Source organism: Chrysemys picta, chromosome 2 (genome assembly GCF_011386835.1).
Source record: "Chrysemys picta bellii isolate R12L10 chromosome 2, ASM1138683v2, whole genome shotgun sequence".
Lineage (NCBI taxonomy): Eukaryota > Metazoa > Chordata > Testudines > Emydidae > Chrysemys > Chrysemys picta.
The window spans coordinates 187,046,347-187,069,112 of NC_088792.1; the positions used below are offsets into that span (position 1 = coordinate 187,046,347).

General features: G+C 41.9%; 2 protein-coding genes across 7 annotated transcripts in view; one reads left to right on the forward strand and one right to left on the reverse strand.

Annotated features, from left to right (window-relative positions):
* RIPOR2 (RHO family interacting cell polarization regulator 2) overlaps window positions 1-20,608 on the reverse strand; it is a 181,157-nt gene extending 160,549 nt beyond the window's left edge. For 2 of the 6 annotated variants that reach the window (XM_008164453.4, XM_005281409.5), the window contains exon 1: window positions 20,368-20,595. In XM_008164453.4, the coding sequence (XP_008162675.2) occupies window positions 20,368-20,443 (76 nt within the window). In that variant the 5' untranslated portion in view covers window positions 20,444-20,595. Of the gene's footprint in view, window positions 1-20,367 lie in introns of all 6 variants that reach the window. The other 4 variants (XM_005281408.4, XM_065582002.1, XM_065581999.1 and 1 more) reach the window with 4 other exon arrangements.
* Window positions 1-22,766, forward strand: part of CARMIL1 (capping protein regulator and myosin 1 linker 1) — a 360,331-nt gene that overhangs the window by 7,047 nt on the left and 330,518 nt on the right. The window lies entirely within an intron of this gene.

The window sequence follows — 22,766 nt, forward strand, 5'->3', positions numbered from 1 at the left end:
GCTGGCAAAAAATCTTGTTCAGCTCTTCATAAAATGGACAGGTCAAATGGGCAGCACCAGACTTCCTTCTGTCATTCCTGGGTTTTCTGTACATTTTTTCCTGGCTGTGTTTTTTTGTTTGTTTGTTTGTTTTTTATGGCACTGGTAGGCAGCCTGGTTGTGACCCTTTTTGGCCACATGTATTGAGAAGATCTCAATACGTTTTTCTTATTGCAGGAGCTGCCTGCATCAGCTCCAAGTGCCTGTGCAAGGCATGGTGGAATGTTGCTGGAGTAATGTCATTGCAGTGCTAATATATCCAAATCCAGGAGCAAATGGGCTGATCCTGGCCCTATGCCAGTTCTTAAATGGGGGAGGGAACATCTGGTCAACTTGACCCCAGAGCCAGGGCTGGCTCCAGGTTTTTTCCCGCCCCAAGCCAAAAAAAAAAAAGGGGGGGGGGGGATGGAGTGCTGCCGCCAAAGGGCAAAAAAAAAAAAAAAAAAAAACGGAGTGCCGCCCCTTGAAAAGTGCTGCCCGCAAAGGGCCGGAATGCTGTCCCTTAAAAAAGACCGCCCCAAGCACATGCTTGGTGCGCTGGTCCCTAGAGCCGGCCCTACCCAGAGCAGTGGAAAATACACAGGGGCTAGACAGACTGGTCACAGATTCCCACAAAGCAGTGTGGGATGGTAGTGGAGCTACTAAAGTAGGGCACAGCAACATTGTGTCCACACAAACACTAGTCAACACATACTCCGCCTGCATCAAACTTAGTATGCTTTGAAAGAGGACTCCAGAATTTGAACCAAGTAGGGAGTTAGTGGGCTTTACTACCACAAAGTAGTAATGCATAGTGTACTGTATCCTTTTTACACAGCAATACCTATTAAAAGCACTGTGGGGGTAAGGACTCTATTAGAAAGAGTAGACTAGAATTACAATAATTAATTAATCTTGCTAGGAACCTTGTCTTCTTTTTGTACAGCACTTTGTCCTAATCGAATCAGGAATGGGAACGCCACCACCAATTACCTAACATTAAATTCCTTTTATTCTATGAATAAATAATAAAAAGGTTTAGTTGCATGTGTTGACATTTCTATTCCTTAATGTGTCTGGAATATTGGGGGGGGGGAGAGAGGGGTTTATAATTATATTGATATGACAAAAATATTAAATGCCAGACTGAGAAACAATTGTTGCAAGCAAGGAATAACAGCTTCTTTTTAGCTGTACTTCCATCTTTAGCCAAATATGTATTTCCTTCTATATCACCTATAAATGTTTTCATTGACCCGCTGAACCTTCTCTCTGAACATGGAAGAGAGAGTCACCTAGCAATTTTTTTAGAAGCTTCTCTTCAGAAGTACATTTGCCCTCTGTTAGAAGCCCAGGCTAAGGGTTAGGGTGTGTTGTCATAACAACCGATATACACACCATGTACGCATCAGGTTCAGAAATGAGCTCAGCATAACAAAAGCTTTTCAAAGGGGACAGTGGGGACTGAATGTAACATGAACAGCTGCAATAGAGTTCCCGTAAAAGTAAATGCGAATGGCCTGATACTGAAGTTGTTATACAGGCAAACTCCCATTGAAGTCTAAATCCCGTTTTAAAAGCTGTGCAGATATCATCTAAATATAGGCTACTTGGCCATCCTTCCCCACCCACAGCCTCCCACTCCATTCTCTATTTCCTTTTCAGCTTGAGCAGCAATGAAGTCAAAGTGGCTTCTGCTTGTTTCAAGTTTGAAGTGAGCAATTTAACACTGCTATTGTTTTTAAAAGAAAGGCTCTGATCCTGTTCCCATTACACTCCATAGGAGTTTTGATATTGACTGCAGTGGGTCCAGGCTGAGGGCGGGAATAAAGTGGTTTAAGCCATTTTTGTGCCCTCCCAATTCTGGGCTGCTCCAGGAGCTGCAGGGGCACCCCAACCTAACAATCAGAACTAAAGGAGAGGGAGTGCATCTCATTTTGGTGCCATGAGTGGGTGGTGCTTGGGAGATATCACTTCCCTCCCACAATCTGACCCATCGAGCCAAATGGTCAGAAGGGAGCATAGAGCCCGGGGCAGGGGAGAAGCTGAGCATCTGAACTCTAACAAGGTAGAGCCAATCCTGCAGACCCAAATGGGGCAACTAAGCTCCACCAAAAGCGAACAAAGCCCAAGGAGCTTTGCCTGAGGCACCCAGTGGACCGTGCATGACCATATTTTCAATGTCTGCACAATCAACTGAGAGTGGAGTCTCATTTTGTCATCACAAGTACATGGAGCTTGTCTTGTGGACAGAGCTCAGTAGAGAAGCACTATTTTCCTTCCCTCCCTCCCCCCCAGAGTCCTGATCCCAGTTTAGTGCCAGAAGTGTCATTTTTTTTCTATGATTCACTTTCAAGTTGCCAGTGATGTAGGAACCGGTACAGAAGTTCTATTTTTTCCCCCCATAGGCATTTAAAAACTGCCAGAGTATGCACCTCGGTCCTATTCCTACATATGTGGAGCACCACTACTAGTGGAACATGTTAAGGCAGATGCTTTCAGGGCATCAGCAGTGGCAGCACCAGGCCTGTTACCATATGCAGACTAGGTTACTGAACATGTTGTAAAATAATTAGTCAGCGTGAGGGCTTTTGTGGTTAACTTATGTGTTTAAAAATGAGGTATTTTCTAAAATTCAATGCAATTTTGCCTATGCAATTTTGCACTGAAAAAATCCCAGCTGCCAGAGGTGCTGCACGTACTGCAAAACCTTCCGTAAGTCTGTCCTTTTTTATTCAAATGTAACAGTTTCCTAGAATTTAACTTGGATGCCCCATGACTTCAGTTAAACAACAGGAAACTAAACTGCTGTGTGCCATGGGCAGAGCACAGGAGAGACTGCAGTGGCACCAGTGCTCGAGGCCCTTGCAATGGCAGGGAATTGATTAGGTGAGATGCATACAGATGACCCCACAAGGCGATCTGCATCCCATGCTGCAGAGGAAGGCAAAAAAAACACAAGGTCCCTGCCAATCCCACCTGGGGTGGGGATGGGGGGAGGGGGGGGGGAAGAGAATTCTGGCAATCAGTTTGTTAGACCCTGAGCACATGAGCAAGACACATCAGCCGAGCATCTAAAACAGGGGATTCTCTATACAACATCAGAGCACTGGTCCACCCCAACTGGTATCCCATCTCTAAGCTTCAGAGGAAGGCTCCTGCTCCTGACCCTCCCCTCCCCTCTTGCCCCCACTGATAACTGTGCACTGGGAGGGTGAATCCTCACTGACCACTGCAGACAGCCATCTAAAGCCCTGAAGCATGAGCTCAGATTGTAGGCATGATGATAAAGAGCTACAAGTGTTATGAGAATGCTGAGGGCAACGTAGGCAATCCTGCTCTCCCCAAGACCCATAAAGGAAGAGGATGAATAGGAGTATCATAGATTGACAGATTGCAAGGCCAGATAGGGCCACCATGACCATTCAGCCTGAACCACTCCCTGTCTTCCCCCCCCCCCCCACACACACACACACTGCAGTATTTCTCCCTGGCTCAAAACATATATTTTAGAAAGATATCTAATTTCATTTTAAAGTGGTGGTGAGTCCACCACCTCTCTTGGTAAGCCGTTCCCATGTTTAAACACCTTCACTGCTGCTTATTTAATGCTGAATTTATTCAACTTCAGTTCCCAACGACTGGATCTTGCTTTGCCTTGTCAGCAAGACTGAAGAACCCTCCCCGCACTATCAGACTTCTTTTCTAGGTGTAAGTATCTAGACATGGTGATCAAGTCATCTCTCAATCTGCTGTTTGATAAGCTGAATAAGTTGAACATAAGAATGGTCATACTGGGTCAGACCAAAGGTCCATCTAGTCCAGTATCCTGTCTTCTGACAGTGGCCAATGCCAGGTGCTTCAGAGGGAATGAACAAAGCAGGTAATCATCAAGTGATCCATTCCCAGTCGCTCATTCTCAGTTTCTGGCAAACAGAGGCTAGGGACACCATCCCTGCCCATCCTGGCTAATGGGCACTGATTGACCTATCCAGTTCTTTTTTGAAACCTGTTATAGTCTTGGCCTTCACAACATCCTCTGGCAAAGAGTTCCACAGGTTGACTATGCATTGTGTGAAGAAATACTTCCTTTTATTTGTTTTAAATCTGCTGCCTATTAATTTCATTTGGTGACACCTAGTTCTTGTGTTATGAGAAGGATGTAAATAGGACTGTCAAGTGATTAAAAAAATTAATCACGATTAATTGTGTGATTAAAAAAATAATCCTGATTAATTGCAGAATTAATTGCAATCTTAAGCAATAGTAGAATAGTATTTATATAAATATTTTTGGATGTTTTTCACATTTTCAAATATATTGATTTCAATTACAACACAAACAACAAGGACAGACTCCTTGTTGTTTTTGTAGATACAGACTAACACGGCTACCCTCTGATAATTACAACACAGAATACAAAGAGTACAGTGCTCACTTTATTTTTTATTATAAAGATTTGCACTGTAAAAATAAAAGAAATAGTATTTTTTAATTCACTTAATACAAGTACCATAGTGCAATCTCTCTACATTTGTAAGTTCAACTTTCATGAGAATTATGTACAAAAAATAAGTGGAATAGTGGCCAAAGCATGAAGAGGCATACGAATGTTTAGCATATCTGGCACGTAAATACCTTGCATTGCCAGCTACAAAAGTGCCATGCGAAAGCCGGTTCTCCCTTTCAGGTGATATTGTATATAAGAAGCCAGCAGCATTATCTCCTGTAAATGTAAACAAACTAGTTTGTCTTAGCAATTGGCTGAACAAGAAGTAGGACTAAGTGGACTTGTAGGGTCTAAAGTTTTACACTGTTTTGTTTTTGAGTGCAGTTATGTAACCCCAACCCTCCCAAAATCTACATTTGTAAGTTGCACTTTCATGATAAAGAGATTGCATTACAGTACTTATATTTTTCAATTCACCTAATACAATTTCTTTTGTTTAGCAGTTTTACAGTGCAAATATTTGTAATCAAAATAATATAAAGTGAGCACTGTACACTTTGTATTCTGTGTTGTAATTGAAATCAATATATTTGAAAATATAGAAAAACATCCAAAAACATTTAATAATTTCAATTAGTATTCTATTGTTTTACAGTGTGATTAAAACTGTGATTAATCATGATTAATTTTTTGAGTTAATGGCGTGAGTTAACCGATTAAATGACAGACCTATAAATAACACTTCTTTATTTACTTTCTCCACACCAGTCATGATTTTATAGACCTCTATCATATCACCCCTTAGTCATCTCTTTTCAAAACTGAACAGTCCCAGTCTTATTAATCTCTCCTCATATGGAAGCTGTTCCATACCCCTAATCATTTTTGTTCCCCTTTTCTGTACCTTTCCCAATTCCAATACATTTTTAGAGATGGGGTGGCCACATCTGCACACAGCATTCAAGATGTTGGCATACCATGTATTTATATTGAGGCAACATGATATTTTCTGTCTTATTATCTATCCCTTTTTTAATGATTCCCAACATTCGGTTAGCTTTTTTGACTGCCGTTGCACACTGAGTGGATGTTTTTAGAAAACTATCCACAATGACTCCAAGATTTCGCTTTTGAGTGGTGACAGCTAATTTAGACCCCCACCATTTTATATGCATAGTTGGGATTATGTTTTCCAGTGTGCATTACTTTGCATTTAACAACACTGAATTTCATCTGCTATTTTGTTGCCCAGTTTAGTGAGGTCCCTTTGTAACTCTTTGCAGTCTGCTCTGGACTTTACAATCTTGAGTAGTTTTAGATCATCTGCAAATTTTGCCACCCCTCTTTCCAGATCATATATGAAAATATTGAATAGTACTGGTCCCAGTACAGATCTCTGAGGGACACCACTGTTTACCTCTCTCCATTCTGAAAACTGACCGTTTATGCCTACCCTTTATTTCCTATCTTTTAACCAGTTACCGATCCATGAGAGGACCTTCCCTCTTATCCCAGGACAGCTCATTTTGCTTGAGAGCCTTTGATGAGGGACCTTGTCAAAGGATTTCTGAAAATCAAAGTTCACTATATCCACTGGATCAACCTTGTCCACATGCTTGTTTACCCCCCTCAAAAAATTCTAGTAGATTGGTGAGGCATGATTTCCCTTTACAAAAAACATGTTGACTTTCCCCAACAATCATCTGTGTGTCTGATAATTCTGTTCTTATTATAGTTTCAACCAGTATGACCAGTACTGAAGTTAGGCTTACCAGCCTGTAATTGCCGGGATCATCTCTGGAGCCTTTTTAAAAATTGGTGTCACATCAGCTATCCTCCAATCATCTGGTACAGAAGTTAATTGAAGTGATAGGTTACATAGCACAGTTAGTAGTTCTGCAATTTTATATTTGAGTTCTTTCAGAACTCTTGGGTGAATAAGTCACCAGGAACAGATGGTACTGTTTAGTTTATCAATTTGTTCCAAAACCTCCTCTAATGACACATCAACCTGGGACAATTCCTCAGATTTGTTATCTAAAAAGAATGGCTCAGGTTTGGGAATTTCCCTCACATCCTCAGCCATGAAGAATGCAGAGAATTCATTTAGTTTCTCCGCAATGGCCTTACTGTCCTTGAGTGCTCCTTTAGATCTTGATCGTCCAGTGACCCCACTGATTGTTTAGCAGGCTTTCTGCTTCTGATATACTTTAAAAAATTGCTGTTAATTTTTGAGTCTTTGGCTAGCTGTTCTTCATATTCCTTTTTGGCCTTACACTTCACTTACCAGAGTTTATGTTCCTTTCTATTTTTCTCAATAGGATTTAACTTCCACTTTTTGAAGGATGCCTTTTTTGCCTCTCACTGCTTCTTTTACTTTGTTATTTAGCCACGGTGGCACTTTTTTGGTTCTCTTAGTATGTTTTTTAATTTGGGGTATACATTTAAGTTGAACCTCTATTATGGTGTCTTTAAAAAGTTTCCACGCAGCTTGCAGGGATTTCACTTTTGGCACTGTACCTTTTAATTTCTGTTTTAACTAACTTCCCCATTTTTGTGTAGTTCCCCTTTCTGAAATTAAATGCTACCATGTTGGGCTGCTGTGGTGTCCCCCGCCCCGCCTCCACCCTCCCACAGGGAAGTTAAATCTAATTATATTATGGTCACTATTACCAAGCAGTCCAGCTATATTCACCTTTTGGACCAGATCCTGTGCTCCACTTAAATTAAGAATTGTCTCTTCCTTTGTGGGTTCCAGGACTAGCTGCTCCAAGGAGCAATCATTTAAGGTATCAAGAAATTTAATCTCTGCATCCCTTCTTGAGGTGACATGTACCCAGTCAATATGACGATAGTTGAAATCCCCATTATTGAGTTTTTTGTTTTTATAGCCTCTCTAATCTCCCTGAGCATTTCACAGTCATTATCACCATCCAGGTCAGGTGGCTGGTAGTATATCCCTACTGCTATATTCTTATTATTCAAGCGTGGAATTACTATCCGGACAGTTTGGTTCATTTAAGATTTTTACTTCATTTGACTCTTACGCGTTCTTTCACATATAGTGCCATTCCCCCACCAGCACGACCTGTTCTGTCCTTCTGATACATTTTGTATCCTGGTATTACTGTGTCCCACTGATTATCCTCATTCCACCAAGTTTCTGTGATGCCTATTATATCAATATCCTCATTGAATACAAGGCACTCTAGTTCACCCATCTTATTGTTTAGATGTCTAGCATTTGTATTTAAGCACTTAAAAATTACTTTTCAGCTGTCTGCCATTACGCGATGTAAATGAATGGGACTCTCATTTAACTCTTTTTCATCAGATCCTTCCCGTGTTTTATCTTCCATCCGCTCTTCCTTACTAGGACATAGAGACTCTCCGTTAATAGTTCAGCTCCTTTAACCTCACATCATACGGCTTGTTTTCCCCTGGATCATTTTGAGGTCTTCCTTTGAATTTTTTCCAGTATCTCCCCTCCTTTCTTGAAGTGTGGACACCAGAACTGAAGACAGTATTTTAGTAGCATTCTTACCAATGCTGCGTACAGGGGCACTTCCCTACTTGATATCTCCTTTTTATACACCCAAGTAACACATTATCCCTTTTTTTGCCATAGCACTGTACTGAGAGCTCATGTTGAGGTGATTATCTACAATGACCTCTAAATCCTTTTGCGTTTTGAAAAGCAGTGACAGGGTCTCCCATCCTGTAGATATAACGTGTGGTCCTTGTTCTCAGATGTATTACCTCACTTTTGGCATATTAAAATGCATTTTCTTGGATTATGACTATTTAAATAGCTGATTCACATCACTCTGTAACAGTATCTATTATCCCCACCAATTGTTCTGTCATCTGCAAACTTTACCAGTCAAGATTCTATGTCATCATCTAGATCACAAATAAAAATAACATTGGACCAAGAACCAGTCCCTGTGGGACCCTGCTCATTGATAACTCCCCATTAACAACTACATTTGAAGATTATTTGTAACCAGTTTTTAACTCCTTAACATGTGCCCTTAATTCCATATAATGCAAGTTTTTTGGTCTGAATGCACTTCTGTGGTCTGAAAAATAATATGTTTGTAGGCACTGTTATTATTTGGGTTCAATTTTAATCTTGTAGGTTTTTCATTTTAAATAACTAGGTCTAGTTTAACTGAAATTTTATTATTTAAAAATGTACAATCTATACAGTGAGTTTTATTCTTATATCTTATACCAAATGCAATTTGTCTAACAGTTACTAATTGCTCAAGATGTTTTGAAACTTGATGACAAGCTTTTATTTTATTTTTATTCTACATTGTCTTGCCAACTTATGGAACATGTTTGTCAATTTTTTCAATAAATTGTTTTATTGAGCTAACGTCTTGAAATTATCAGTATAGTTAAAATTTACAGCTAAATTTATTCATTCTCTCTCAATTTATAAATACTAATCGGCACCTACTGAATGCATATAGAGTTGACTGCTGCTTTGAAGTAAATGGTGTCAAATCTTCTAAAGCAAAGAGATTCAATTATCATAAACATCAAAGCACCTAGTGAATGGCGCTCTGGAGAATGACTGATGTGGAAATGAGGAAGTGTTTGTTTCTCACATCAAAAACTGAGCAATGCTAAATAAAAAGCTATGTATTTTTCTGGTGTTAATTATGTCATGGAAAGACTTGTACTTTACTAGGAGGCTATTCTCCCCTCTGGGTCATGTGTAATTTTCATTAATGTTAAGGAGAGTAATGCATGTGCATCTCTTAGGGGGAAAAAAAGCTACATTCCATCACTGGGTATAGGGCTTACTAGAAACACTTATTGTCTGACCTCTCCCCAGGACCAGTGTCAGTCTCCTTTCTGAGCTACTGGGACTCAGTTCTAGTGAGTCCTACTTCCTATACTAGTTCTGGAAGATGACTTCTGAATATAATTTCAGAATCCTGTGATTTAAAATAAAAGCTTTAAATTACAAAGACCACATGCTCTTCAGTTCCATCAAGTGGGCTTAATACTAACGGCATAATGTTGTAACCTGCAAAAAAAATTAAAGATGGGATTGGTCATAAAAATGGAAGAATGCATTCCACTCTATTGTTTGGGTGCAGGTCTCCTTGAGGGAGGCTAGATTGGTTATGGTCCTTCTGGGGCTTTTAAAATGTATGTTCAGTCATTATTTTTATCGCTTTCGTCTCTGGAGTTTTTCAAACAATCAATTTAGAGTTCACTTCCTCTCTGACGCTGCACTATTGCTTTATGGCTTCTTAGTCTTATTTCGTGTCTTTAAAACCCCAATATAACGAATTTGGCTGGTTGTCAATTTGTGTTATGCAATGTTGTTGAAGCCATGTTGGTCCTGAGACAAGGTGGGTCTTTTCAATGTTCCACTAATCCTTTTGCTCTCAAAGGAGTGACACATTGAAGAACTAAACTTGAATGCACAGACAAGTAATGAAAAGGAACACCACAAATCAAAGAGACAAAGTAGGTGACATATCTTTCTTTGGACCAACTTCTGTTGGTGAGAAAGACAAGCTTTTGAGCTTATGCAGAGCTCTTCTTCAGGTTTGGGAAACCTATTCAGAGTGTCACAACTAAAAACAAGGTGAAACAGATTGTTTAGCATAAGTAGTTGGCACATATTTCAAGGGACACTCAAGGAGAAGGGGCCCATTAACATCCTTCCAGTCATAGCGGGGAAAGGGAAGGGAGGGGGGGAAAGGGCAGTGGAAAAGGCAGCTGGGAGAGGCATTGTTAGTAGGTTATAGATTGTTGCAGTAAACCATAAATCCAGTGTGTTTATTCTGTCCATGATTTTTAGTGTCTAGCAAAGTTATGAATTTAAGCTCCCAGGCTCATTTTTGAAGGTATTGTGCAGATTTTCTTTTTGAATGAGAACTGAGAGGTCAGATATAGTGATAGTTTTGTGAAAAGTTCACCCACATTTTCCTGTGTGAGTTCATTCGAAAGACTAGTGTTTGTCTGGCTTCACCCACATAGTTGCTGAGGCATTTAGTGCACTGGATGAGATACTCCACCTGTTCTGATAGGCATGCGTAGGACCCATGGATCTTGTAAGTGCAAGATGTGTTATGGGGGGGGGGGTTGATCATTGTAGCAGTGGAGATATGTCTATAGGTTTTACATCTGTTGTTCTGGCAGGGTCTGGCATCACTTTGATGTGTACTGGTCTACGGGGAGCTTGCTTCCAATGATGAGCTTGGAGAGGCTAGGGGGTTGTCTGAAGGTCAGAAGAGAAGGTTCAGGAAATATTTCTTTCAAGATAGGGTTCCCAGCCAGTATGGGGTGTAGTTGTTTTATGATATCCAGTATTGGTTCCAGAGGGGGGTGGCAGGTGACAACTAGGGGTGTGTGATAAGAGTGGGTTTTATTTTTGTATTGAAACAGGTTCCCTTGAGGTATTTGGGTGCCATGATGATGCGATCAACTTCTCTGATGGAGTATCCTGGTCTGGTGAAGGTGATTTTAAGTGTGTAAAGATATATAGCCTGGACTTTCCACGGAGCATATTCTGTGGTATCTGAGTGCCTGGCTGTAGATAATGGATTTCTTGTTGTGTTTGGGGTGGTTACTGGATCTGTGAAGGTAGGTGTGGTGATCTGTAGCTTTCTTGTATATAGCAGTCTGCAGGGTTCCATTGTTGAATCTGATCGTGGTGTCCAAGAAGTTGCTAGTGTGGAAGTGTTCCCGAGAGAGTTTAATAGATGTGTGGCTATTGTTGAAGTTGTGGTGGAAACTGTGATGAGTTGGCTCACAGAAACCCCCTTGGGAGCTGCGACCTAATGTGCAAAGACTACCCCTGCTTCTGTTTTCCCTGCCAGCTCAGGACTCCAGCATCCTGTCTTGCTGAGCCAGACACTCCCATCTGCTCCAACACAAACCCAAGGTCTGGATCACTTGTCCCAAAGCTGCAAGTTGACCTGAAAACAGCTCACAAAAGTGTGCTTGTCCTTAGCACTCAGATGCCCAACTCCCAATGGGGTCTAAACCCAAATAAATCCGTTTTACCCTGCATAAAGCTTATGCAGGGCAAACTCATAAATTGTTCGCCCTCTAGAACACTGATAGAGAGAGATGCACAGTTGTTTGCTCCCCCAGGTATTAATACATACTCTGAGTAAATTACTAAGTAAAAAGTGATTTTATTAACTACGGAAAACAGGATTTAAGTGGTTCCAAGAAGTAACAGACAGAACAAAGTAAGTCGCCAAGTAAAATAAAATAAAATGTGCAAATCTATGTCTAATCAAACTAAATACAGATAAGTTCCTCACCAGTTCCAGAATGCTCCCTTTTACAGGCTAATCTCCTTTTAGCCTGGGTCCAGCAATCACTCACACACCCTGTAGTTACTGTCCTTTGTTCCAGTTCCCTTCAAGTATCCTGGAGGGGGAGGGGGGAGAGGCTCCTTCCTTAGCCAGCTCAAGACAAAATGGAGGGGTCCCCCATGGGTTTAAATAGACTCTCTCTTGTGGGTGGAGACCCCACTCCTATGCAAAGTCCAGATCCAAGATGGAGTTCTGGAGTCACCTGGGCAAGTCACATGTCCCTGCATGACTCAGTCTTTACAGGCCGAAGCCATTGTCCACATGGTATCTTGCATGTCTCCAGGAAGACTTCTTATGTGGATTGGAGCATTCCAAGATGCATTGTTCCCCAAGTGTTTCCTGATCAGGTACTTAACCTGGCGAATTCCTTCCTAAAGAAGCTGACCAAATGCTTCACAAAGCGTACTTAGAAACCAAGCAAGCATACAACCCATATTCTTAACCTCAAGTAGAAAATTATATATATACACGTACAAATAGGATGACTAGATATAGTATACCATAACCTTTACGGAGATACGTTACATGGCACAGGCAGCACAAAACATATTCCAGTTATATCATACATACATTTATAAGCACCCCCCCCATAAAGCCTTATGGGGTATACTGTCACACCCTCCCGCTGAACTTACTGCCAGAGACTTGGACACTGTCCATGGCGGAGGCAGTATACCTAAAGTTCCTCTCTTCTGGACAGGGCATCTGCTACCCAGTTCTCCTTTCCTTTAATTTGAGTAATCTCCATGTCAAACTCCTGTAGGACCAGGCTCCAGCATAGCAGTTTGGAGTTTGTGCCCTTAGTTCGGTGAAGCCATACTAAAGGTGAATGGTCAGTTAGAATTCTGAACCTCCTATTAAAAAGGCAAGGTCTTAATTGTTTGATGGCCCACACAATGGCATAGCATTCTTTCTCTATGACAAGAGTAATTCTGTTCGACGGGGACAGTTTTTTGCTCAGGAAGGCAATGGGATGCTTCTTACTGTCTTCCCCTGTCTGCATCAGCACAGCACCCAACCCTGTGTCTGATGCGTCAGTACACAATTCAAAAGGCTTTTCGAAGTCAGGGCTGGCCAGCACAGGCTCGGCAGACCGGAGTGCTTTTACCTTGTTGAAGCCTTTTTGGCATGCCTCTGACCAAATGACCTTATTAGGTTGATGCTTTTTACATAAGTCTGTGATTGGGGATACAACGTCACAGAACCCCTCCACAAACCTCCTGTAATAGTGTGGGAGCTCCCAAGAGGGTTTCTGTGATCCAACCCGCCACAGAAACCTATGAGGAAGATAAAGCGGTCTGCCCACAGAATGAAAATATCATGGAAATATCTCAGGTATGTCACTAGTTTTGTGGTGTATTTGTCCAGAATTTTTTCCTCAAGATGGCCCATGAAGAGGCTGGCATAGTGGGGCCCCATCCTAGTACCTACGGCTGTTCCTGTGGTTTGGACTAAGTTTTTGTTGTTGAAGGTAAAATAATTATGGGTGAGGATGAAATGGGCAAGTCTGGCAGTGTGTTTGGGGTGGATATCTGAGAGTTGTTCATTGTCTTGTAGGTATTTTGAGGCAAGTAGCAATGCTATGTATGTTGGTGTATAAGGAGGTGACCTTGCTTGGTGGCAAGCATGAGAAGTTGTTAGTATTCCAGAGTTTCTGGAGGAAGATGGTCCTTTGTGGATACATCCATGATATTTTTCATCCTCTGGACAAGCTACCTAAACTCCCTCATAGATTTCCACCACAACTTCAGCAACCACCATCCATCCATCCAACTCTCTCTGGAACACTCCCACACTAGCATCAACTTCTCAGATAACACAATCCGCTTCAGCTATGGAACCCTACGGACAAGAAAGCCACAGATCACCACACCTATCTTCACAGATCCAGTAACCACCCCAACCACAAACACATATTTGGCACAGGTCTACAACTATTACATTGAGGAGTGCAGTTTCCATATTTCCAAAGAAATAGCTTTTGGCCAACTAACTCATTATTGTGCCTTTGACTGCCTCTAATTGACCACCTTCTTTTGAAACCTTCTTCCAAAATGACACCCGAATGACTTTACTATGTTTCCATGGACTGAACTCTAGATGTCACTCCTTTTTCATGCTACCCACTACATGACATAACCACAAACTGATAAGGGCAAGTCTGATATATATTTTGTTCAGTAGAAGGTACTGGTATGTATGTATGTACACATGTGCAGGCACACACACAAACAGCACGTCACTCCCACACATCAGAGGAAGAAAGTGGAACAAGCTGGGCACGCTGTGTTGTGTTCACACCAATGACACACCCTTGACCTGGGAGAACACTTTCTGTGAAAGTCTCCACGTCAGCTATAATTAATTCGGGGTGAAAAACCACCCTGTGCAGGAGGCCAGCACAAGGCCTATATATTACCTCACACTAGGGCTTAAGTGGGGACTTAAGGGATGCATAGCCCTTGTGCTGACCCTCTGCCCAGATGTGAATTTCACCCTATAAGCTTTTATGTAGGGGTTTACCACAAAGCTATTTAGCACAGGTGTTTATGCAATTGTGACATGTTCAGAAAACCAAGTGATCACTGATCCTCAGCCTCTCATTTCCAACTGAGTAGTGCAGTCATCTGTTGTGAACACAACATAGTCTAATGCACATAAATGGAAACAATGGCTCATGACAATGCAGAGACTTTCTTACACTGCCTCTGATTCTTTACAGGCATTGCTTTATGCATATAGGAAACCCTTGTTAATGCACATCTTTGTGGCTATTAATTTATTTTGACAATTATAGTCTAGTTTCAAGTGGTTATGACAATATCCCATAGTACATTTGTAACAGGTTCTGTAGCATAGTTAACAAAAATAGTGATGTCTTAAGGCTTGTCTACACTTAAAACAGTACAGCACCACGGCTGTGCCACTGTAGTGCTTCAGAGTGGACACTACCTGTGAAAACAGGAGAGGTTCTCCCATCGGCATTGGTAACCCACCTTCCCAAGAGGCAGTTGCTAGGTCGATGGAAGAATTTTTCCAACTTAGCGCTGTCTATACAGGGACTTAGGTTAGCTTAACACCACCGTTCAGGGGTATGGATTTTTAACACCCCTGATCAACATAGTTAAACCAACCTAATTTTCTAGTCTAGGCCAAGCCTTTATAATATGAGGTCTCGCTACAGCAGTCTGCTATTAAATCTTTCCTGAGAAGTAGGGTGAGACCACAGTAGCTTTGTGAGAATGATCATGTTTGCAGATAACTCCAGTTAGAATTATTGAAGTTCTGTTGTTTTTAAAAGGGGGAAAACAGCGTTTTTAATATGTGAAGGCTATAATTATGGGGCACATCATAACCCAGTAAAAGATGGAGAAAAACAAAACACATAAATGTACTTGTGGTGTTAAGGGTTTTTTTTAAGCTGTTTGGAAGATTTTTTTTTTTTTTTTTTTTTTTTTGCTTTCTTGCTCAGGTTGTTGCTAACTTACATATTTCCTTGGTAATTTTACATTTCATTGTCTGTAAGTAACTACATATTATAAAAATACATATAATGCTTGTTCATCACCATCTGTACTCTCAGAGGGCTTGTTGCAAGCACATCAGGCTGCTTTCAAATTCCCTGATTTTAATATGTAAAAAGAAAGCGTTTCCAACTCCTTTGAAACAGTTCTAATAACAGCTGAGCACCTTTATTGGAGGTGATATTTAAAACATACACACAAACACTCCTGAGGTCTTTGCAATATGAAATTCTTGTTACTCTAATTTGTATGCAAAATAAGCATGCAAATCCATTATAATTTTACATTTACTTAACAACTACGCGTTAGCATAATATGAGTACATCTATAACAAATGCTCAGTGAAAACAGATTTTGAATGACAATGGTAGAACATTAGTCATACTTAGATATTTTTCTCTACACACTAAAGGTCCTGAAAAGACACAGATTTGTGCCTTTGACATTCCTGAAAATGTATGAATTTAAATAAATTCTGAATAGACCCCTTGAAGTTGAAACACTGCCCACACAAAATCAGAACTTCATGAAACTGTCTGCATATGTTATATTTTTTTCAAAGAACATTCCCTTTATGTAACAGACAAAAGACAGACCTTGTATCTAATATTTCATAAACTCTACCCAAAAAAAAAGCAAATACATTTAAAAGCCTACCATATTACCACTAACAATTAAGGGGAAGACAATAGTAGTGAATAGTGGCAAATACAATCTATTTTGAACCTTTACTGCACACTTAGGACATGTCTACACTAGGAACTTTGGTTGACGCAAGTTACATCGGCATAAAGCCACTGCAGTTAGTATATTGTTTGTGCACCTGCGACCTTGGGTCAGCAGTGGAGTGCTTGTATCAATGCAGAGTGCAGTGTCCCAGGGGTAGGTATCCCAGTATGCAACCCACCACTGTCCAGAGCACTGTTTTTTGGGAAGTTTGGACAATGCATGGTGGGGCCAAAACAACTCATGCAAGACTGACTGGGAGCAAGGAGTCAATTTCCCAGCATGCAACTGTCTCAGTCCCATAATGTCCTCTATATCCCATAATTTTTGCACCTTTTTAAAAAATCCCATAAACCAGTATGGCCCTCCTTGCTGTTCCCCATCTCTGACAGAAGCATAGAGCCTACACAGCTCTACACCAGTGTTTCTCAAACTGGGGCTGCCGCTTGTGTAGGGAAAGCCCCTGGCAGGCCAGGCCGGTTTGTTTACCTGCCCCATCTGCAGGTCTGGCCGATTGCGGCTCCCATGGTCGCGGTTCGCTGCTCCAGGCCAATGGGGGCTGCTGGAAGCGGCGCGGGCCAAGGGACATACTGGCAGCAGCTTCCATTGGCCTGGAGCAGCGAACCGCGGCCAGTGGGAGCCGCGATCGGATGAATAAAAGCTCTGATATTGACCGCGATCGGATGAATAAAAGCTCTGATATTGACTGCTTCTATGGCCTTAGATAAGTCACTTGGAAATTAAAGCAGAAATGTTAAGTGACTTATCTAAGGCCATAGAAGCAGTCAATATCAGAGCTTTTATTCATCCGATCGCGGCTCCCACTGGCCGCGGTTCGCTGCTCCAGGCCAATGGAAGCTGCTGCCAGTATGTCCCTTGGCCCGCGCCGCTTCCAGCAGCCCCCATTGGCCTGGAGCAGCGAACCGCGACCATGGGAGCCGCGATCGGATGAATAAAAGCTCTGATATTGACCGCGATCGGATGAATAAAAGCTCTGATATTGACTGCTTCTATGGCCTTAGATAAGTCACTTGGAAATTAAAGCAGAAATGTTAAGTGACTTATCTAAGGCCATAGAAGCAGTCAATATCAGAGCTTTTATTCATCCGATCGCGGCTCCCACTGGCCGCGGTTCGCTGCTCCAGGCCAATGGAAGCTGCTGCCAGTATGTCCCTTGGCCCGCGCCGCTTCCAGCAGCCCCCATTGGCCTGGAGCAGCGAACCGCGACCATGGGAGCCGCAATCGGATGAATAAAAGCTCTGATATTGACCGCGATCGGATGAATAAAAGCTCTGATATTGACTGCTTCTATGGCCTTAGATAAGTCACTTAACATTTCTGCTTTAATTTCCCTCATCTGTGAGATAGAGATAATAATACTTATCTACTTCACTGAGGGATGAGAATTTAATAGTTGATTTTGTAATACGATATAATTCACCAGAATACCCTCAAACCCTTCAAAGGCTGAGGCCATAGCATTCTTTCAATCCCTGACCATTGCAAAACTGTTATAAAATGTTGCCATCTGTATCAACCAGCAAAAGGATGTGATTTCCCATTCTGCATCAGGGAGAGTAATGGGAGAAAAATACTCCCTCTGTGCTACACCTGACCCTTTATATATAAACCACTTCCCCAGCCCTGTGCAGTTACCTGATTTTAATGGTCAGGATTCAATCACATTTGGGGGAGGAGTGGCAAAAAATTGTTATGCAGGCTTGTCTAAAGAATGCTAAATCTAGCTTCATCAGACTGGTTGCTGCTAGCAGCATTTTAACTCAGTTTCCCTGATTGATACAAACAGGATTTTTTTTTTCTAACACCAGTGTAATAAAGTAACGTTTACTTTCTGATTTTACCAATGCAAGCAAAACGATGTACATTTGCCTGTGTTAAGAGGCAAAAATTAAACAGAAGTCTTTGAGATTTTAAAAGTCACAGAAAATCCATCCTATTTGCTTTATTAAATTCCCTTAGTCTGACCCTCAAAGCTACAATTTCAATGCAAAAGCTTTCCTACAGTGTGAAAATGCTCTTTCACGCAAAGAAGCATTTTTATAACAGAAAGCTTAAACTGTGCCTCTGGGAAGTTCTCCTCAGAGGACCACATACAAAATGGTGATCACAATAATTGGGTCCTGATAGGACACAGCAAAATCCTCAGTCTATCTTCCTGGATGACTACATTTTTAAAGAGAGGCCATTGTGGAAGGCTGGGATTCTAGTGACATCAGAAACCAAACAGTGATAGTTTCCTTGCTGCATACTGTGTGTGTGTTGTCTATAAAATGGATATTTATAAACAGAACAGGTACAATGTATCTAGCAATAATGTAAGTTTTTCCAGTGCCTCAATCCTGATCACTAACTCAAGGCACAGAAAGGAACCCCTTTTGGTTACTATGGTCTCAGTCTGGATTCAAACTAGTAACCTAATAATAAAATATTCCAGTCTAGTACCTCTCTCCTAAATCACCCACCCAAGCTTCCCATCTTTTCTTCTCTTAAAATTTTTATTTCCATTTTCATTTTAAACCCCCCTCTTTCTTCTGTGCTACAATGTTTCCCAAAGCTGGAGCACTTTTCCCAACCAAAGAAACCTCTTTTAATTATTCAGCGTATCTCCCCTTCTCCGATTTCCCATTCTTTCAGTTTGTATAAACTGGGGTTAGATGCATTTGGCACTATTACCACTAGCTCAAGAGCCAACTGAATTAGGGCAAGTGGATAATTATTAATCAGAATGAGGAGTATGAATGGGCAGCCTGTGTTAAGACGTTTCCAAATAATTCCCAAACTATTTGTCAATTCTTTCATTGTAAATAATAGGGAATTTAAATTTGAAAAGATTAATATAATCCTAAATAAAGGTGAAACAGGATTGTTTTTTCTTCTGACTAGAAAATAGAAATTGACCATAATGCCATGGAATGCATAAATATTTGCACTACATAAGTACTTGCACAACAGCAAATATACAACAGGTGACTGATCAGAACCAATGATTAACTCAGTAAATAAAGAGTGTAGGAATGTAGAACACTTCTGCTGAAATTAATGTTTCTTAAGTCTAGAAATAATGCTTTGAATTTGAAAGGTTCTTATTTTAAATTCTGATTTGGCTTCTGTGACAATATAATGTTCAAGAGAATAACTGTGAGAGTGTGGTATTCATGGGGCAGGATCGATCCTGGTATCTCTGACATTTCAGGATAATTATAATAAACTAGGATATTGAAATGACATCGATTTTCTAGGCCCCATACTTGGCACATAGCTTGTTTTTATTGTAGTGTATTTTAACATTTTGTAGTGTGTCCCACTAGGTAGGCATTTTCAGTTAAGTTCTCTTTTGCCATACTAGGCCCATAACCTTAAGATGAACAGAGATAGTTTGTCATCCCTTCTTTGTTCCCTTGTACATCTCTGTTGTCTGTCAACAAGTGGTCAGACACATACTAAAGAAATCCCTGCTCTGCTTACTCAGTTTTCTGTATGTATACACATTGCTGCAGAGATTCAATAGAACCAAAAGGCCACTGTTCCCTCTTGTGAGCCAGCTAAAAGGGAGTCTTTGAAGCTTGGGATAAACTAGTATGACCTGTCACTTAGGCTAAGACCATCTCAGACAGAAGCAGTTTTGAATATATTAAAGCAGCTGCCACTTCAGCACCTGATAGTCATCATGGCAAGGAAGTGATCTACCTCCACCAAGGCCGCCATGAAATAATGAACGATGAACACAATCCCCCAGGCATTTTCCAGTAAAGCCCATGTCAGCTCTGTGCTATGCTTGAGTTCCACCAACCAAAGAAGTGGGCAGGCAGGGCTGAGGATGTTCTCCACGCTGTGGCTGCTGTCTGTTAGGTTCCCAGACCGGCCCCATCCGTTCAGTACAGCTGATCCCATACTGAGGGGTGTATTCTTTTGGATTTCCCCCACCCCCGACTTCTTTCTCCCCTGGTGCAATAAAATAATCCAAGTTTCTGACCACTCCCACCAGTACTGACCTGATTCCAGACCCCCCCCCAAGCGAGCAGTTCAGCTGTGGGAGCGTCCGAACTGCCCCGTGCCGCTGTAGGGTTAGAAATGGTGCATGCTCCGGCCCCTCTGGGAGGCAGTGCTGCTGCCCCTCGCCTGCGGTAAGGGGTTGGGGGCACGCAGACGGGCCAGCCCAGGGCCGGGAAGTTTTAGGGCTGCCCCCGTGCTCAGCATCACTCCGGCGCGGGGGAGGGAGGGAGGGAAGAAGGTGAGCCCCCCCGCACGCCCACCCCCCGGCAGCACTTACTGGAGACCTGCCGGCGCCGAGCCCGGTGCCTCCACAGCCTGGTCCTCACCCAGTGCAGGCGCGGCGGTAGCTCCATGACCAGCTGCGCGGGGCGCTCCTGGGGGCGGCCGCAGCTGCCCCGGAGAAAGGGCGAGATAAATCCCCGTCCGGAGCCCGTGACCCGCCAAGGCGGCTGTGCCCGGGAGCCACCTGCCTGCCCGGCGTGCGGCTCTCAGCCCTGGCCGGCAGCGCCCCGCGGACTGCTCATGTTTTATGCATGAAGCTGTTGGGCGCGTAATTTCATCCCGGGCAGGCAGCGGGGGAGGGGGCTCCCTGCCCAGTGTCCTGCCAGCTTGGCTCCTGCCTCCACTTCCAGCTGTACTGCAGCAGCACACGCACACCCCAGGCCTGGGTCAGGGCATCGCTGTGCCAACACAGAACACGGGTCCTGCCTGCCCTGCAGAGTTTACAATCCAAGTACCTAACCCTGTACCTAAAACCTGGGTCTCGAGCTATATAGTTTACCAGCATCCCCGGGCACAGGCAACGTGATTTACTGGGGGGACGGAGGTTAAAGTTAAACAATAACGGGGGAGGGATAGCTCAGTGGTTTGTGCATTGGCCTGCTAAACTCAGTGTTATGAGTTCAATCCTTGAGGGGGCCACTTGGGGATCTGGGGCAAAATCAGTACTTGGTCCTGCTAGTGAAGGCAGGGGGTTGGACTTGATGACCTTTCAAGATACCTTCCAGTTCTAGGAGATGGGATATCTCCATTAATTGTTATTATTATAATACGGTTGAATATTGCTTTAATGAGAAGTTTTTTGAACCATGACTAAAATTGTCCCCCTTTAATAAAATGAGCTCCAAACTCAATGGTTCCATTGTTAATGCAATCCCTTAATTTGTAGGGGGGCAAACCTCCCCAGTTGTCTATGCCTATGAATATGTTTACTTGGGTGTGTTGTCACCAGCAAAATCCCTCTATAACAGGAAAAATCATCAGCTGAGGGAGAAACTTTTTTTTTTAAAAAGAATCAATAATGAGTCTCCCTGAAGATGAGGGTGGCAGCTTACACCCCAGGTGCATCAACTGTGAAGTTGTTCCCTATCTAATGTTCTGTTGCTTGAACATTTACAATTAAGCAGTAGAATTCTGAGCTGTGCAAAATGTAGCCATTGAAACTCCAGACCACCTGATTCTTGCTTGGTTTCAGGTTTCCCTAGGAGCTTGAAACTCACACCAGGTTCACAAAAGGTCCATTGGCTGATTTTTGTTTCATTATGTAACTGAGTAAAAATTGCGCTTTCACCATAACACTAATTGGATGCAGCAGTGTTTTCACTGCATGTCATTTTTGGGCATTCAGTCTAAAGATGGACCCAAGTCATGATGTGAATCCATAACTGGATTTTGAAAGCTAGGAAGCTGAGTAGTGGTTGAATCTGGAATTTGAGTCCTGGCCCATTCTAGTTCATTGACCCCAGAAAGTCAAGGCTAAACTCAGAGTGTAAGCCCAAGTAGGCGTAGATCTACAACCAATTTTGCCAAGTCTCACTCGCTTATTTGAATTTAGACGTGCTCAGAAACTAAGGTGATGAATGACATAAAATGACCCATAAATAAAATACATATTATCCTTGTGATGAAGGATTTTGCTATGAAACTTAAGAAATACAAAATGAGAGGCATATTAAACTTTTGAACTTCTATTTAAACTGTATTTGTATCTTGAGACAGCTCAGAGAAACCTTTCCACAAGAGCTAATATTGTAGGGAATAACCCTGCTCTCATAATATGAACTAGGTGATCTAGCAGGTCTTTTATGTCTCTCTAACGTATGTGACTGATTTGTCACACTTATCTATTTCAGTTGCTTACTTTTTAAAATAGACTTTGAGGGTGAAATCTTAGCCCCATTGAAATCAACAGCAAATCCTATTTACATCAGTCGGATCAGGATTTCACCTTTTGTGTTTACAGTACGTTTGCACATGCAAAGTATATAAGGAAAAATGTCCCTAACCCTTCAAGGCAAGCAACATCCATCCTGGCCTCATTCCCTAGCTTTTAACCAGCTGAGACACCCATATAACATGGACAAAAAGGCCCTCACTGAGGGACAAAAGGAACGCTGGTTAAGGCAACTTTAACTTCTTTATTTCGAATTCTAGGTTGCTATAACCTGTTTCACGAACTACTCACAGTTGTTCTGACATACATAATTTACAATAATAAATGATAAATAACAGTAGTCATGTGTGGGTTGGAGGTAAAATTGGATCTGAAATGAGAGATGTGGACAGGTATGGCTGTCTTCTTTCGTATATTTTTGTATATTCAAACCTAAATATTGCCTTTAATGTTTTTATTATAATCATAAGGAAAGGTGGAAATAAGAACAATAGGAGAGATGA